This window comes from Mustela lutreola, chromosome 16 (genome assembly GCF_030435805.1).
Source record: "Mustela lutreola isolate mMusLut2 chromosome 16, mMusLut2.pri, whole genome shotgun sequence".
Taxonomy (NCBI): Eukaryota; Metazoa; Chordata; class Mammalia; order Carnivora; family Mustelidae; genus Mustela; species Mustela lutreola.
The window spans coordinates 34043450-34059077 of record NC_081305.1 but is presented as its reverse complement, the minus strand read 5'-3'; the positions used below and the strand labels follow the sequence as shown (position 1 = coordinate 34059077).

General features: G+C 46.2%; 1 protein-coding gene across 2 annotated transcripts in view; it reads right to left on the bottom strand.

Annotated features, from left to right (window-relative positions):
• Positions 1-1552: 1552 nt before the first annotated feature.
• Positions 1553-15628, bottom strand: part of N4BP1 (NEDD4 binding protein 1) — a 48011-nt gene continuing 33935 nt past the window's right edge. Inside the window, exons 3-7 of one of the 2 annotated variants that reach the window (XM_059150624.1) lie at positions 14238-14368; positions 12624-12720; positions 10024-10131; positions 7977-8084; positions 1553-6361 (exon numbers count right to left, since the gene is read on the bottom strand). In XM_059150624.1, coding sequence (XP_059006607.1) covers positions 6004-6361; positions 7977-8084; positions 10024-10131; positions 12624-12720; positions 14238-14368 — 802 coding nt within the window. In that variant the 3' untranslated portion in view covers positions 1553-6003. The remainder of the gene's footprint in view (positions 6362-7976; positions 8085-10023; positions 10132-12623; positions 12721-14237; positions 14369-15628) is intronic. The other variant, XM_059150625.1, reaches the window with a different exon arrangement.

The following is a 15628-nucleotide window of genomic DNA, read 5'->3' as shown; positions in this document are numbered from 1 at the left end:
TCATCTCAGGTGCCATTCTGGCTGCCACGTCACCTCTGGGGAAGGTGACGAATCCGGGACACGCTGGCTTGGAGAACTGCAAATCTCTTTGTAGCCCTGTGTTCCAGCTCCTCCCAGAGACCCCAGAGGAGTGTGGTGAGGATCACAAACAGAATTAGGCACAGTGGGTGCTTGGCGCCAGCGGTCGGGGTCTGCCTTCTCATGCACCCTTAGGTCAGGCGGTGGCTCTGCCCGCTTCCCTCTCTCCCCTCCCTGGGGGTGATATCGGAGAAGCCCTCCTGGCTGCCTAGCTTTTAGGAGCAGTGCCCTAGAGAGGGGACAGCTGGACTTCATGGCCCTGTTGAGGCTCTAAGGGAAGTCTGGTCCACACGCCTAGTGAGTCGGCAGGCATGGAAGAGCATCAGGAAGCTGGAAGATAACCTGAGCATTTGAAGACAAGCTCTCGAACCCCTGGTTAGATGTGGAGTAACTGTAAAGGTGTGAACACTACGGGTGTCTTAGAGGGGTTGCGCTGATCAGAGCCACACTGATGGCTCTGAATGTCACTGAACAGGGCCCAGTGTCAGGCCCTGTCGTGTGTGCTTCATGGGTATGAACACACCTATGCTTCACAATGCCCCTGGCGTAGGACGTGGGATTCCACTACGCGTGTTTTACAGATGGGGATGTGCAGTCTACGGGAAGGTCGGGCTCCGGACAGGCCTAGTGTCTGCCAAGCCGGGGAACTGAACAAAGAAATTCAGGGAATTTTTCCAGACACCCTCAATTGGAAGTGGGGATGTTGAGAAGGAAAAGCAGCACCAGGAAACAGCCTGCTTGAAGGGGGTGGGGTGGGGCGGAGCTCTTCTGGAGGTAAAGTTTCAAATAAATCAGAAACTATCAGCCTCTTACCGTTTTCTGACTGGGGTGAACACTCCTAAGTTCTGTTTGCACCCATCTTTGGGATCTTTCGAAAGATACGATGGGCCTCTCCCATTTAATCTGCTGAGTCTGGGAGCCGTGATACCCATTTTACTCAAGACTCTTGATTTCAAGGGTTGTAAACCAAACTTGAACTAGCTTAAGCGAAAGGAAGTGCATTTCTCGACATCTGTGCAAAGGCATGGGTGCCATCAGGCTCCCGAGACAATAGCAGCCTGGCCTTCCTGCCTGGGAATCTCACTGCCCTGCTCCTGCTTCTCTACCATAGTCAGCTTCCCCCGTGGCAGGAAATGGCCTCGAAAAGACCTGGGCAGGACATTCCTCAGTCCCACCAGCAGGGGGAGAACCCAAGGAGTGGCTCTGACTCGCCTAGCTTGGGCCAGGTATCTGCCCCGGCCCATCTGTGGGCAGAAGTGAGCATGCGGCAGGGCTCAGCCTGTCCGGTGCTGACCCCTGGGATGCGAGGTGTTTTGGGAGCCTTGGAGAGAAGGGGAAAGCCAGGCAAGTACCTCCCCCAACCCTCGCGGTCTACCACAGCGGAGTATGGATTCCTTGGTGCAAATGCCGACAGTGTGACTTCTGAAGGTCTTACGGCTGCCACGTACCACATCAAGAAGACACTGTTGTCCAGTTCAATTGAGCAGACGTTTATTGAGCACCTATTAAGTGCAAGGCACTGTGATAGGTGCCATGGGAAATACAAAGAGTGAACACAGAGGGTCCCTGCCCGCGAGGAGCTCACAGTCTAGAAACGGAGGTGAAACACAGTACACAATCAGCTGCGGTGACACCAGCCAGCGCGGCAAGTGCCGAAAGCCAGACACAAGTGCTGTGGGTCACAGAGCGCCATGGCGTTGCTTCTGGTCAGAAGCTTGGGCAAGGGTACAAAGAGGATGCAGGCTGGGCCTTTGCAGGGGAAGCCATTTGGGAGAAAGGACATCGCCAGCAGAGCAAAGAGGTGCACGCGGAAGCAGGAGCCCACAGGGAACTGAGGAAATGTGTGTGGGCTGCAGCAAGCGTCCGGGGAAGGGCTATGCCAAGTGGGGCAGTCACACGTGGCCACGAGGGGGATGGCACAGATACTACACTCCGGAGCGCTGAGCTTGGTGCTCTGGTCGCGAGGCACTGAAGCACTGAACAGAGATGAGGTTGTGACCCGTGGTGTGGTTCTGCCGGATAGAGCTGCGAGCACTGTGGAGTCTGGGAGGGAGAGGTGAGCTGACTGGTCAGGGACCGTCACCCATAGGGAGACCATGAGAGCATGACTGGTGGGCACCGTCAGGCCATGGACAAGGGTTGATGGAGGGGACTTTGTGGCAGGGTGGAGTGGGGGTGGAGAGCAAGGGACAGATGGCAGGGGGTCTGCGGGCGGAGTGTGAGGCCGGCATAGGGCTTCCAGGTGAGCTAGAAACATGCTCCTGCAGGGGAGGCCTAGAGGTGGGACTAGAAGTCGATGCCCTGGGTGGGGGGGGGGGGGGGAACACTCTGAGCTGGAGAAGTTAGGGAGGAGGAAGGCTGAAGTCAGTGAGCCCTAAGGGTGAGTGCACTTTCTTGCCATGTGGTCCCCGGATAGCGGATAGCCTGCATGGGACACACCCAGGGAGCTTGACGAAATCTTCAATTTCCATGCTTTACTCCAGGGCCACCGAATAAGGGCCACCGAGTATAAGAGCTCTGGGGGCCGGCTTTGCCCGGTAATCACAATTTTTAGTAAGAGCTGCCCTCCCCACCCCACCATGAATTCCATGGCTGGTCCAAAATTTGAGAACCACCTGTCAAGAAAGAAAAGGGTCTCAAGGCCTGGCCTTTCAGTAAAAGAAGGGAAAGGCATGAAGAACATTTGGGAGGGAAATTTCAGAAAATGGGGAAAAATAAGGGCAATAGTATCAAATATTCTGGTCACTGATGTGGACGCGAAGACGGAAGATTAAGAAAAGGCCTCTGAATTTGGCAATTACGTGGTCCCTGGGACTTTTCCTAGACTACTTCCATGTGGTGGGATGAAGGCCAAGTTTGCCAAACAGGAAGTGAAGAGCGGAAAGGTGAGGGGGAGCAGCAGTGCCTGGAGAGGATTCTGAGGTCAGGCGATGTTCTTACAGGATCTCAACTGTAGTAACGGGGAGCACCGGGGAGGTAGATGGTAGATCATGAAGAAACAAACGGCATGAGGCAGAGGGGCCGCCGGAACAGACCACGGGGAGGAGAGGAGAGAGGGACACAGGGAGGACATGGCAGTGCTGGTGGAGAGCTACAAGCAGGAAGGCCACATCTCAGAGGTGCCTGGAGGGGAGTAGGCTGGAGCTGAGGGAGAAGGGTGCCCAGGCCCACACTCAGGAGGCCCAGTGCCGGGGGCATTTCCCGTGATGGAGAAGGGTACCTGGGAGCATGGCTTTCTCCGTGAATCCTATTCCACAAGTGCCACAACGAACCTAAGGAAGCAAGACCGACCCTCGTCCTCCTCTCAGAGACCAAACGCTGCAACAGGCCTGAGTCCCTGGCGACTCTGCCAAGCCACAGCTGAGCCTGCCAGACAAAGCTGACCCGCCATCCAGGATGGCTGAGATGCCTTCCCACGGTCTTCGAGCCCTCGGCCTACAAGGTCTCAAACACAGGCTACCGTACAGAAGGGTCAAACAAGGTTTTTTTTTTTTTTTTTTCTCCCAGAGAAGGCAGCAGGGGCCTGGGGCAGAAGCTAAGTCCGGGAATCATCCCGTATCACCATTTACTTAATTCTCGAACCCTGGACAACCACTCTCAGAGGAGCAGACGCCTGTCTCCTGAATGAGTTGGCATCCCCTGCCCTGCCACCTCCTTCTAGGAAGGCCAGGAAGTGCAGGATGCGGAGCCTCGGCACAGGCTGCCCGAGGAGCTGCAGAGCGAGGAAGCACTGCTGCCGACACCACCGCGGCGGTTCAGAAATCAACCACTGGGGGCAGACCGTCAAGCAGCATTTGAGGAGCGTCAACACTCAGCCTAGTATAAGAGAAAGCTGAGAACAAGTAATGACTTTTTTTTTTAATGGTTTGAAAATTGGGTTTTTAAATTTTCAAGCTTCAGAAAAAACTGTGACTTTTGTGTTATGTTGTAATTTATCAAGGCAGGTAACTGACCCACTTAATTTCCTGCATCTTTCCTTCCTATACCCTAGAAAGAAGAAAGGGGCAGGTAGAGCCCTCAGAAACAATACTAAAAATAGAGAGGCTTAGATAACCCAAAGGTCAAGGGTCAAGTCACTTCTGGAGCCTAGGAAACTCTGCAACCCCCAGTCTAGCCAGCCCCACCTGGTGTCACTTGAGGCCCAGTCCCCTTCCAGGAAGACCTGTGTGGCTAAGTCTGGGCCAGTAAGGTTTACCGCTGAGTCCTTCTCTGCAAATAGGAGAAATACTGGATTGGGAAGGCTGTCAGACCAAACCTCAAGCCAGATCAGAGTCTGTGTGAGACAGCCCTGGCCCTCACACGTCTGCCACACTTTTATAAACCACAAGTTCTGAAGCTGAGGCACGGGGCTGTGACTGCATCACTTCCTGCCCGCCCCAAGTCTCCTACCTCCAAACCCACAGCTGGTGGGTGACTCTGGCCACCTGCCCCAAAGCAGCAGCTGACAACCAGATCCCCATTAGGAGGCATCTTAAAGGCAACTAGAGAGAAAACATGATTGAAAAATACAAGTCCAGCCACCTGGAGGACTCTGAATTCATCCCCTGAGGGAAGCAAGGGTCGTACACACCGGGAGGGAGGCTCCTGGGGAGGTACCAGCTCTGCTCGTGGCCAACAAAGTCCCTTCACCATGAAGAAAAGACTGGCCCCGAGTCCGCAGCAGCTGTTTCTGGGGACTGGGAGGGGCACGACCCACAGGGCAGACACAAAACTGACCGTGAGCAGCCAGGGAAGAGAAAGGTAGAAAATACCAAGCCCTTTGAAAGTCCAGAGAACAGCAAAGATGTTACGTATAATTACCCAGGAAAAGAACTTCACTGACACAGAATCTGAGCACTGAAAACACAATACTGAGATACCGATGCTGAGACAGACTCACTGGAAGGACAGCTGAGAACACTAAAAAGACAAATCCAGGAGAAATAAATAAGGGGCTGAGCCCCCACGGCAGCTACTAATGCTATTTATTGGCTTGGGTCATTCTTGAGAATAGAAAATCACTTTTTGGCAAAGCTGAACGAACTTCGCATGGAGGTTGTGGACACAAAACTGTATGTAACAATGGGGATCTTCATGGAACTTCCTCACATCCCACTATTATTTTCAGAGGCTAAGACATGACTTCTACTCAACAGTGAGGTCTCAGCCTGGTGAGCGTGTCAGAGTACTGGACAAAGAGTCTGGTCCCTGCCCAGCTGCTCCACAGCTGTGGACCTGGGCTGTGTGGACGCAAGCATGCTGAGCCTCAGTTCCCTCTTCTGCTGGGGGCAGGGGAAGTAGGGTGGGACTCCATGAATTCTAGAATCTCTTCTTGCCCTGACATTCTGGGAGTCTGTCTGTGCCCTGGTCATTAACAATGGCTAGGCACAGGTGCCATCTAGTGGCACCTCCTGCCCCCTCTCACAAATGGCTCCAACAAAAGACTCACAGGAGCAAAACCTACTCCTATGACTCTAATTCAGGGGTGAGGGCAGAGGAGGCTGGGGGTGGTGAGCACATTTCATGTTAGTGGACGTTACATAGTCATCTCAAGAAAATATACTTTAAGAGGTCTTGCTTTCCCTAAGAAAGCAACTCTTTTTTTTTTTTTTTTTATTTAGAAAGGCTAATCATATCCATTTGTCAATATTTTCAGCTTTAAGGAAAATAGTTTAAAAAACATAAAAATGTAAATACACTCAAGAGTAACTGCTATTAAACAGTTCTGAACAGGCAGAAAATGTACTTTCCTTTTACAGAAAATGTTAAATCTGTAATAGCAGCATAATTTATATATAGAAAAAGCTGGTTTTGAAAACCCAGATTTTTTTATACACAAAACATCTGTTTTCTATATACTACAACAGTATTTCCACTGGGAAATCGGTCTCTTCACATTATGTCGCTTCCTGCTGCCACGTGCAGACACGAGCTAGAGTGTGACCTTCAGTCCAAAACCATGGCAGACAGTGCGTTCAGGTCTTTCATGTACGGATGGGCCGCCAGTATCTGGTCAATTTTCAGTCTTTGCTCTGAGTCAGGGAAGATCTTCAGAAGGGCTTCCCTCAACTCGCTGGTTTCCGCAGGAGACCTCTGCGCCGGCATGGGCACACTCTGCTGCATACCGGGAAGGTTTGGCAGAACTGGAAAGCGGGGTTGCTGAGGAAGCCAGTGGCTGGGCGGGGTGCCCTGAATCCGGGCGGGAGGCTGGTGACTGGTGCTGGCTGCCTGGGTGCCGGGGACTCTGAAGCTGGGGTCAAACATGCCCACATTTGGCAAGGCATTGAGTAGGGGCTGCATATCTCTGTGAACAGAATGAGTCTGGTGAGTTGGGTTAGAAAAGATGAGAAAGCTGTCAAAAATGACCTGCTGCTGACCTGGAGGCTGTACTGCTCCATGACCTTTGAAGGCAAGCTGCCCACAGACGGGTCCACGGGGGTGACGCCTGTAACACCCCTGACTGGTCACGACGGTGAGTGATAGCTCTTCATGAGCTACCCCACCATCCCAGATTTACAGCTATGAGAACTGACCCCAGCCAACTGTTGGCTCTAAGCCTGAGTTTCTCCTGAGGACTCTAATTTTGTGTGGGGGCCCTGGATGAAAGGGCTTAGAAAAAGGGACTCCTTTGGGGCGAGGCAGCCACTTCCGATTCCTGCAGTCTCCACCCCTCCCCCATCACCAGTCTGGGCGAGGTGCTGGTGCCCACACCTGCATGTTCTCTGGGCATGTGTGTGTGTGTGAAAAGGGCATTTGTCTCATTAAGCAGCTTCCCAGGTGACTCGGACTTGCAGCCAAGAAATGAGGCCGGCTGAACACTTTTCCCAACTTCAAAAGCTAGAGCCTCTGTGAGGGGTTATTATTAACTTCTTACTCGATTAGTTAACACACTATAAAGAACGATTAAGTGTGCAGGCAGGACAGACCCTGCTGCCAAGCTGCTCAGGTGTGGAAGGAGTCAGAGAACTCTTTTCGGGTAGTCTGATCCATGGGCCCCGATGCCTGCGCACAGGCCCCAGGTCTTAAAAGCCCAGCAGCGATGCAACAACACTCAGCCTATGTTAAAATGGCTGCTATTCCCTTGGTGTAAGGAGAGGAGCAGAACCTTGGGAAGTAAGCCCTCATCTGTGTAATAAAACCCAAAGGCTCAAAAGAGAAATGATTTCTCAGACCAGGGAACTGAAATTACACTGGTCTCCTCTGTAGAAGTACCTCTCTGTGAATTACCCCCAAATCCAAAGCTAGAACTCCAAAGGGATCTGGTTATAAATAAAAAAAGATCAGCTGTCACCGGCTCATACTATCTGCCAGCTGGGCACACAGAATACTTTAGTTAACAATGCCCATTACTTGAGAATTCTGAAAACAGAAACAGCCACTAGCAACATTATCTTTAAAAAAACAAAACAAAAACCGAAACTACAATAAAGAAAACCCACATTATCAAATCAATTTCAGAAGAATATGAAATACCGGCTTCTCCTTTCAGTTGAGATAAAGAGTTCCCCAGGTAGTGATTCCTGAATAGTAAAGTAAATTAACAGCAGCATAACAACTTAAAAAAGCAAATGATTTTGGAAAATGAATATAAAAGAATATTCACACGTCAAAACGAACCTAAGTGGCATTTGCTAATAAGTGACTGCCAGCAAAATCTGTGGTCTTTTAAGACCTGTCCTAGGATTAAATTAAATTAAATCCTGTCCTAGGATTAAAACCAAAAGGATCACAAACGAAGAACTGGTCTTTTAAGGTGAGTGTTTGATTAGCTTTTCAAATATACTACATCAGCGACAAGTATAAGGCTAATAAAAATTTCAAAAGTGCCATCTTTAGTCCTTCAGAGACATCACTTACACTAAAGCACAAAGAAGTGAAACAAGTCTGTAAATACAAAACAGTGTGAAAAAAACAAATACCTAAGGAAGACTTCCTTCCGAAGAAAGTCTTCTAATCGAGGTCCACTTCTTCCCAGAGGGTCATCAGGAACCATAAATATATCCCCAACGAAGGTATATTGAAGCAATCTACAACAGAGTATGATTACAATGCTGGAGAAAACATGAAGCTTTTACTGCTGCAGGAATTGAGAAGAAAGTAGCAGTGGCCACCTAATTCCAAGGCAACAGTCACCTATAAAATTACAAGGCTGCTTAATTGCCTAATGGAAAAAAACAACCAAGTTAAACCACCTGAATTTCTCTTTTGGATATAAATTCAATAAAGTAACAAACTTTAATCAGTTGGCCCTCACATTTCTTAATGAGACTTGCAGACTTTTTTTTATCTGGGCTTTTGGAAGCAGCTTCTTCTCCTAATACAACTTTGAAAACAAGATTTAAAGACTGTCAGCTTGGGACACAGCAGGTGCACAACAAAGGTTTTACTTTTGTTTTGAATAGTTGTATCTACAGGCAAACCCACTGAAGATAACCTCTTAAAACAACAGAACAATATGATCTACAAGGAAAGAAAATCTAAGATCAGTTCAGTATGATTTAGTAAGTCTGGGCAAGATATAAGAAAGAAAAGAAGGCCAAGTGCTTGTGTTGGTTGTCTAGACCTCAGTAAACGCCTTGTTTTGTGAGTTCTGAAGGCAATGGGTTGGTGTACAAACATGAGTCCTGATTGCACTTAGACCACACAGAGGAGTGTCCAGTAAATACTGACAATGAGTCCAGGGCAAAGATCCAACAGAAACATGTCCTCAAAGATTGATGGCTTATTAAGTGTGCCCAGAAGGTCAAAGACCAATTTTCAGTTCAGCTCTCATGAACAGCTTATTAACAGCATGTGAGTCAAAATGAAGAGAGTATTTATCTCACACCTGGACATTTTACAGTAAAGAATTATTTTCTGGGGTGCCTGGATGGCTCAGTGGGTTAAGCCGCTGCCTTTGGCCCAGGTCATGATCCCGGGGTCCTGGGATCGAGCCCCACGTTGGGCTGTCTGCTCTGCGGGGAGCCTGCTTCCTCTTCTCTCTCTCTCTGCCTGCCTCTCTGCCTACTTGTGATCTTAAAAAAAAAAAAAAAAAATCTTAAAAAAAAAAGAATTATTTTCCAAAATCCTCTAATGATTTAGCAAAATACAAATATCAGATAAGGGGCAAACTGTGAAACCCCAACAGAGATAAATACCCAGTTGTAGCTGTTACACACTACTACTAACACACAGCTTGAGGTATGCTGATCTACGTTTTTAGATTTGTGGCATATGGGCCTCCTCCGGGGCACCATCACAGACTGGTGCTGTTAGGTAACTTGATCAGATGATGCCTGTTAACGAGAAGTCCTGGAACCCAGTGTTTACTGATCTTCAGGCAGGCGGACACATTCAGAGTACCATCACAAATAAAACACATCTGTGAATGCTCTACTCTTGAGTTTTTTCTGGATGATAATCAAACATAGTTCCAATGTACATGATTTAACATTGTGGTAAAGGGTCAAGAAAGGCATCACAGATTAAAAAGCACAAATATTCTTCCCACTCCCAAGAAGTAAAAACTCAACCAGCAGGTTGATTTTGGTCCCGACCTCTTGCTGGAATCACAGCTGTCATTAAATCCAACCTTCGTATTTCATGGTTGGTCAAGTACGGATGCCCAGTGAGTTGCCGAAGTCTCCCCTGCCATCCAGGGCAAGGCTAAGGTAGGGGCCACTTCTGCTCCACTACACTGTTAACAAGAGTTAACCACACCATAAACATGGGCCTCTTGCCTCCTGTCAGGGAACACCGATCTTTCAAAGACACCCAGCAGCCACCACAGCATGCCTATACATCCCCTGCTGGTTTTGTGGCTTTGTACTGGGAACCCCACTTATCTAGAGGGACCAGCCATAGTATGGGGTGAGGATTATTCTTATTTCCCTAGACTGCTTTCTGCAGGGCCAAGGTGGACACGAAACAAAACCGAACAATGAACAACAAAAAACACTTTACCAAAGACAAAGAAGAAAATATTACCTTTTTGTAATAATTTCTCTCCAAGAGAGTGACTCAGTCACAAATTCTCTGAAGTTATCATTTGTTACAATTATGCCACCAGTTTTGTCCGCTAAGTGTAGTAGAAACCTATAGTAATATAAGAGGTTAAAATGGGCAAGCAGGCATTCCTGGCTTATAGAAGCTATGTTATAAGAAAACAGAAGGATTTCCTCTTCATAGAAAAATCACCAAAGAATTTAACTATGGCTAGGAGGTAGAAAAGTTAAGTCCTTGTCAGCTGACGATCAATCTGAAATACTGAATACCTCTGAAATTATTAGTGTGATTATAATGAAGGTCTGGTTTTCATACAATATTATTTTCTTTTTAAAAATGATCTCAACCATGATTTACACATTTTTTCTAGAAAAGTTGTATTATCAACAGATAGCGATCATCAGATGATCCACAAGGACTAAAGTTGAGAATAAATTCGAGCTGACAAGCCTGTGAAATCACTATTCAAGTTTTGGTTGCTAAGCTACAGTACTCTGGTTCTGAGGTTAGCTGCTTGGTACAATCAGCCTTGCATTAAAAAAAACAAAAACCCACAGGTTCACATCTTCTGCTTGGACTTGTGATGTCTAGAACTATTATTGTGTTTAGCCCAAGTTAGAGATTCACTCAAATGCCATTTATGAGAAGCTGCGCTGGTGAAAAGGAAGGGTAAGAATTCAATACTGAGAATTCTATTTCATTGCGGCAGATTACTCATGCTCAAACCCTCTTAATGAGAGATTTGTGAGGATAATAATGTTGAATTTTATCCCTCAGTCAGGGGGACCGCATCTGTCTAAGGCAATGCAGACAAAGACAACAAACAATACATTAAGAGAATCACTAGAACGGAAGGTGCGAACAACTGCTTTTCTTAGTGAGAGTAAGAACTTCAAAGGAATTAAAAAACAAGCCTCATTAGTTTCAGAAGTCTTAGGATGCCTTGGAAAGTATGAATACACATTTTGATTTATTATTGAATACTTTATAAACTACTCCTAGCTGGCATGAATTGTAAGCGATGAGGTTCACTCATAGGTATTAACGAAAGTAGTTAAGGCTTCTGAGTGCATGTACTATGAATCAAGACACAGATCCACGTCTGCTAAAAACCCAGAGTCATAATAATAAGCACAAGCTTATTTAGTCTGCATACTTGCACAGGACCTCAAATTCTGCAGGTGTGCAGCTACAGTGTTAGAGATCTGAAGGCTCTTTACGAGCCCCGCAGCCCACCTGACCCTCCACCCGAGCACTGCAGGGTCTGAGGCCAGTACCACGGAACCGGAGTGGGACCTGGTCTCCCAGCACTTCCTCACCCCTGCCCCACCCGATGTGCTCTCCTCTTCCACTTCCTCTCATGCTATTCTCTCCCATCAACTCTGATTCTTCCCATCTGATCTGGCCTCTCATTCCAGCCTAGACAAGGACAAGGGGCTGTCAGTGAGAAGGCCTTACAACCTTTTGCTTAAGGAACGTCTGCTGTCATCCCTAGTCTCTCCCCCAACTCCCTACTGCCGGGCTCCCCTCTTTGCATCTCTCACCCATCTGATTATCACTCACTAGTCTGGGTTACGAGCTAAACACGGTCTACAATGTAGGGGGACCACTTTGGTGGAAACTGAGGCAAAACCACCAGCACACTCTAAGTGCTTCAGGCCAGAATGCCATAAAGGGGATGAATGCAGGAGTGGAAAGAACAAGAGGCCACTACTTAAGTTCCCAGATACTGGCAGGGTTGCTACTACTGAATTCACTCCAAAGAGGAAGGTTTGAAAAACTGGCTGTCACGCCACTGGTCATGTTTGGGACCTTCTCTTATTCAACCACAAGAACCCACCCCACCTTATTTATTTGTGTGCCTTCTTTAGATCACAAGCTCCTTACAGCAGGACATGTGTCTGAAGCACATGTCCCCAGAGCCTAGCTCTGGGCATTGTACTTGGTTTGGTGCTCAGTAAGACTGCTAGAAAAAATGTAAAAGGTGCGGATTAAAGCCTATTGTCTCCAATGCACTAACACCTGCTTTCTGAGTGACCCATCAACCTAAGAAATGCAGCTTACTCTTATCACACTTTGCGTCAGCTGAGACCATCTTTTATTACGTGGAAGAAATACTGAGGGCTCAGGTATGGCAATGACAAACTAAGTCACTGGCCAAAATCAACCAGGAGGAGATGAATCATGTTTGAAAAGCATTCTTGGGGCTGACACCCTAAGACAAGACAAACTTTACTCAAACATTACTTTTAGTATGCATCAAAAAAGAGAACTCAATGTCTGCTTTTACTTACGGATTCTCAGTTATGTTTTATTAAGAATACAAACAAGCATATAAACAAACATTCTAACCAACAGACTTTAAGATAATGTTCCTAAACCCATATAACAAAAATATAATAATAACCCACTGAGTGACTATATAACCTTAATGACCATAAACATTAAAATTCTCAAACCCCTGGATCTTTTAAGCCCTTTATGCATGGGGGTCTAAGAGCACCATGAACTGTCCAGTGGAGCAGGCAGTGGGCTCCTCAGCACCCCTCACCCATCTCAGGAAGGAAAACAGCCTTTCGTACCTGTCATCATGAGAAGCAATTCTTTCTCCAAAGACCATCCGGGCAGGAGTTAAAGATAATATTCCAAGCTCCTGGAGCTGAGTTAAGAAGTGCTGTTCTGTTCATGGAATAAGTTGAATACACATTCAGAAAAAGGCTCTCTTCCCAGATGTTCAAATAAATGAAACTACCCCCAAATGTTTCACTTGGAGAGTTAGGGAAACCTTTACTGAATCAAGAAGACTCAATGTACTAACTCACTGGGTAGGAAAAAAAAAGTAAAAAAATAAAAAACAAGGAATATACACAACTAAGGCAAATACAATGTAAAAATTGACCTTAGCTATTTTTTAAATATAAAAAAGTTCAACTCATTTGCTCCTGAAATTAAGAGTAGGCCATAAACCTGTATTTAATGTATCCTACCATCCAGGAATTTTTCACACTCCTATCACAATCAGTAGAACAGACAGACTGACGACACAAGTTCCAGAGAGAGGGTTGGGGTGGGACAGGAAACAGGGTTGGAAGCAGAGGTGTGGCAGGGACACAAGGCTCTGCCCCATCCCAAGGAAGGCCTTGGGACCCATTCCAAGAGTCTGTCAAAATATCCCTCTAGCTGGCACTGTATCCAACCGCTCTCAGTTATCTGCATGAACCTTTACTGACTTTCATGACACAGAAGAAAAGAGGGTCAAAGCCAAACTAGAAAACCAGTCAATGGGCAAAAAGCACTAAACTTTGCTCGGGGTGAGAGAGTATCCCCTGCAACAGTACTCACTACTGGCTTAGACCAAAATACTATCCCCCTCCCCGGCCCTGGCCAGTGTTTTACTGCCCTAGAGATGCACAGCATGGAGGGCTCACAGGAGGGATCACAAGATGCCCTCACAGATCCTACTGCAAAAAATCAGTGGCTCTGCCTTAGTCCTCAAGCACGCTCAGTTAAGACAAATATTTCCACCTCAACAGTGACTAAGTTTCACTTCCTGTTCAAATGCTGGGTGAGCTCTGTACTCACTCTTTCTCTTCCCAATCTACCTTTTGTGTCGAGGCCCGCTGCTGTGGTAAGCTGTCTGACACAGACTGAACACTCCTCCTACCGTGACCTAAGAAACAACCTTAGGTTTCTCTGGGCTGCTGCACGATTCACTAAGTTCAAAGCTCTGTATGTGGCCTGCAGTCAACAGTACCACACGATTAACATATATAATTTATGTTAAGTTATTAAACAGACTGCTCAAAAAACACTCTCTATGGGGGTTCCCAAATTTATCAAGTGACCATTTTAAAAAAGACCGTTTAAGGAGGCAGAAGCCCAGACTAAAGGAAAGATAGATTTAACCTCGTTTTCAGAAAGTTGGGAAAATTTTTGTATGTTTAAATATTTTGTATGTTTATATCTAACATAACTTTCCATATAAACAACTATGTTAACTTTCCATCCTTCCCCTAAGTACTTCTTATGCTGTAACACACTCCACCTAATGTTCTACTGGGCGCAACAGATTTACCATTTTGCTTTAAAAGCTGCTAAGGCACATGGCTCTGCTCTAAGTAGCATGTGTTGCAAATATAAGCCAACTCGTTAAACATCTAGAAAAGGAGAAATCTGGAAGGATCAGTTTGCCTTACCTGTGACATTAGGATCACGCCTTGTTCTCCACTGTGGGACAAATACAGTGATGTTTCTGTTGCCAAGCTTCCAAAAATATTCAACTGCAATTGCAATTCCACGACAAGAAAAGAACTTTTTCAGACCATGGCTAGAAGAGAACAAAATTTATTTCAGCTTAAAGTATGTTAAGTTTCATCATGAAAAAGTGAAAAGGTGAACTCCACATATAACAAAAACAATTGCAACAAAATTCCCTGTAATACTCTTTTATATTCTTTGGCACCAAATCGCATAGTTTATTACTTTACAAAGCCAAGACAGAAGACTTTGCATGACATGTGATTCTTAATAGCTTTATCATTTTTCTTGTACTTTGTTCAATCTAATTGAACATGCTATTGGGATAGAAGGCAGTTTGAGCTTCATCGTAATACTTGTTTATTGCACTTTTTATTCTGTTTTTGCTCTCTTTAGAGAGCCCATTCCAAAAAGTCCTGCCTGGTCATTTGACCTCTAAGAGCATTTTACACATTTTATTAAGAAACTTGTTGTTGGGGGCACTGGAGTGGCTCAGTCGGTTAGGCATCTGCCTTCACTTCAGGTCATGATCCCAACATTCTGGGATTGCTTCTCCCTCTCCCTCTCCCTCTGCTGCTCCCCCTGCTTATGCTCTCTCCCTCTCTCTCTAATAAATAAAATCTTAAAGAAAAAAAGAAACTTGCTGCTGAAGCAGAAGTACACATAACCCTTCCATGGTCCTCACAACTTCCAAAGGCTACAGATGCCTCCAGCTCCACGGCTCCATACCCTTTCTAGGGAACTGTGAAACCTACTCAGTTTGCAGCTTCCCAGAGATAAATTGAGGACACAATTCCAGTGGAACTAACTGGAGGCCACGGCAGATGCTTTTACTGAAGGAAACAGAAAGTGTGGGGAGCAGATGCAAACAAACAATGAACTGTATAGAATGTAAGTCAGGATACGATTTTCTGTAAAGGACCAGATAGGCCTTGTAGGCCATATGGTCTCTGCTGCTCCACTCAAGTCTGCCAACTGGAAATGAATGAGGGTGGCTGTGTTCTTTATTTACAAAAACAGGTGGTAGCCAGATTTGGCCCACAGTTTGCAACCCCTGGTATAGTGGATTAAAAACTAACCCCACCCAAAAATGTGGTAACAAGTTTCAAAAGAAATGAGAAAAAATATTTAAACTGTATTTTCCCATAGTTAAGTAAAAGTGGAGATTTTTAAAAAAGGAGGGTTTTCAAAGTTTGACATTTTGTTGGTGGTGATCCATTTTCTAACCATGAATATTAGAAAGAAAGAAAAAAACAAAAACCTCAAACCCCCAAACTGTGAAGCTACAGTTTATGAAATGAGCATAATCTATCTTTACTATTTCAATAGT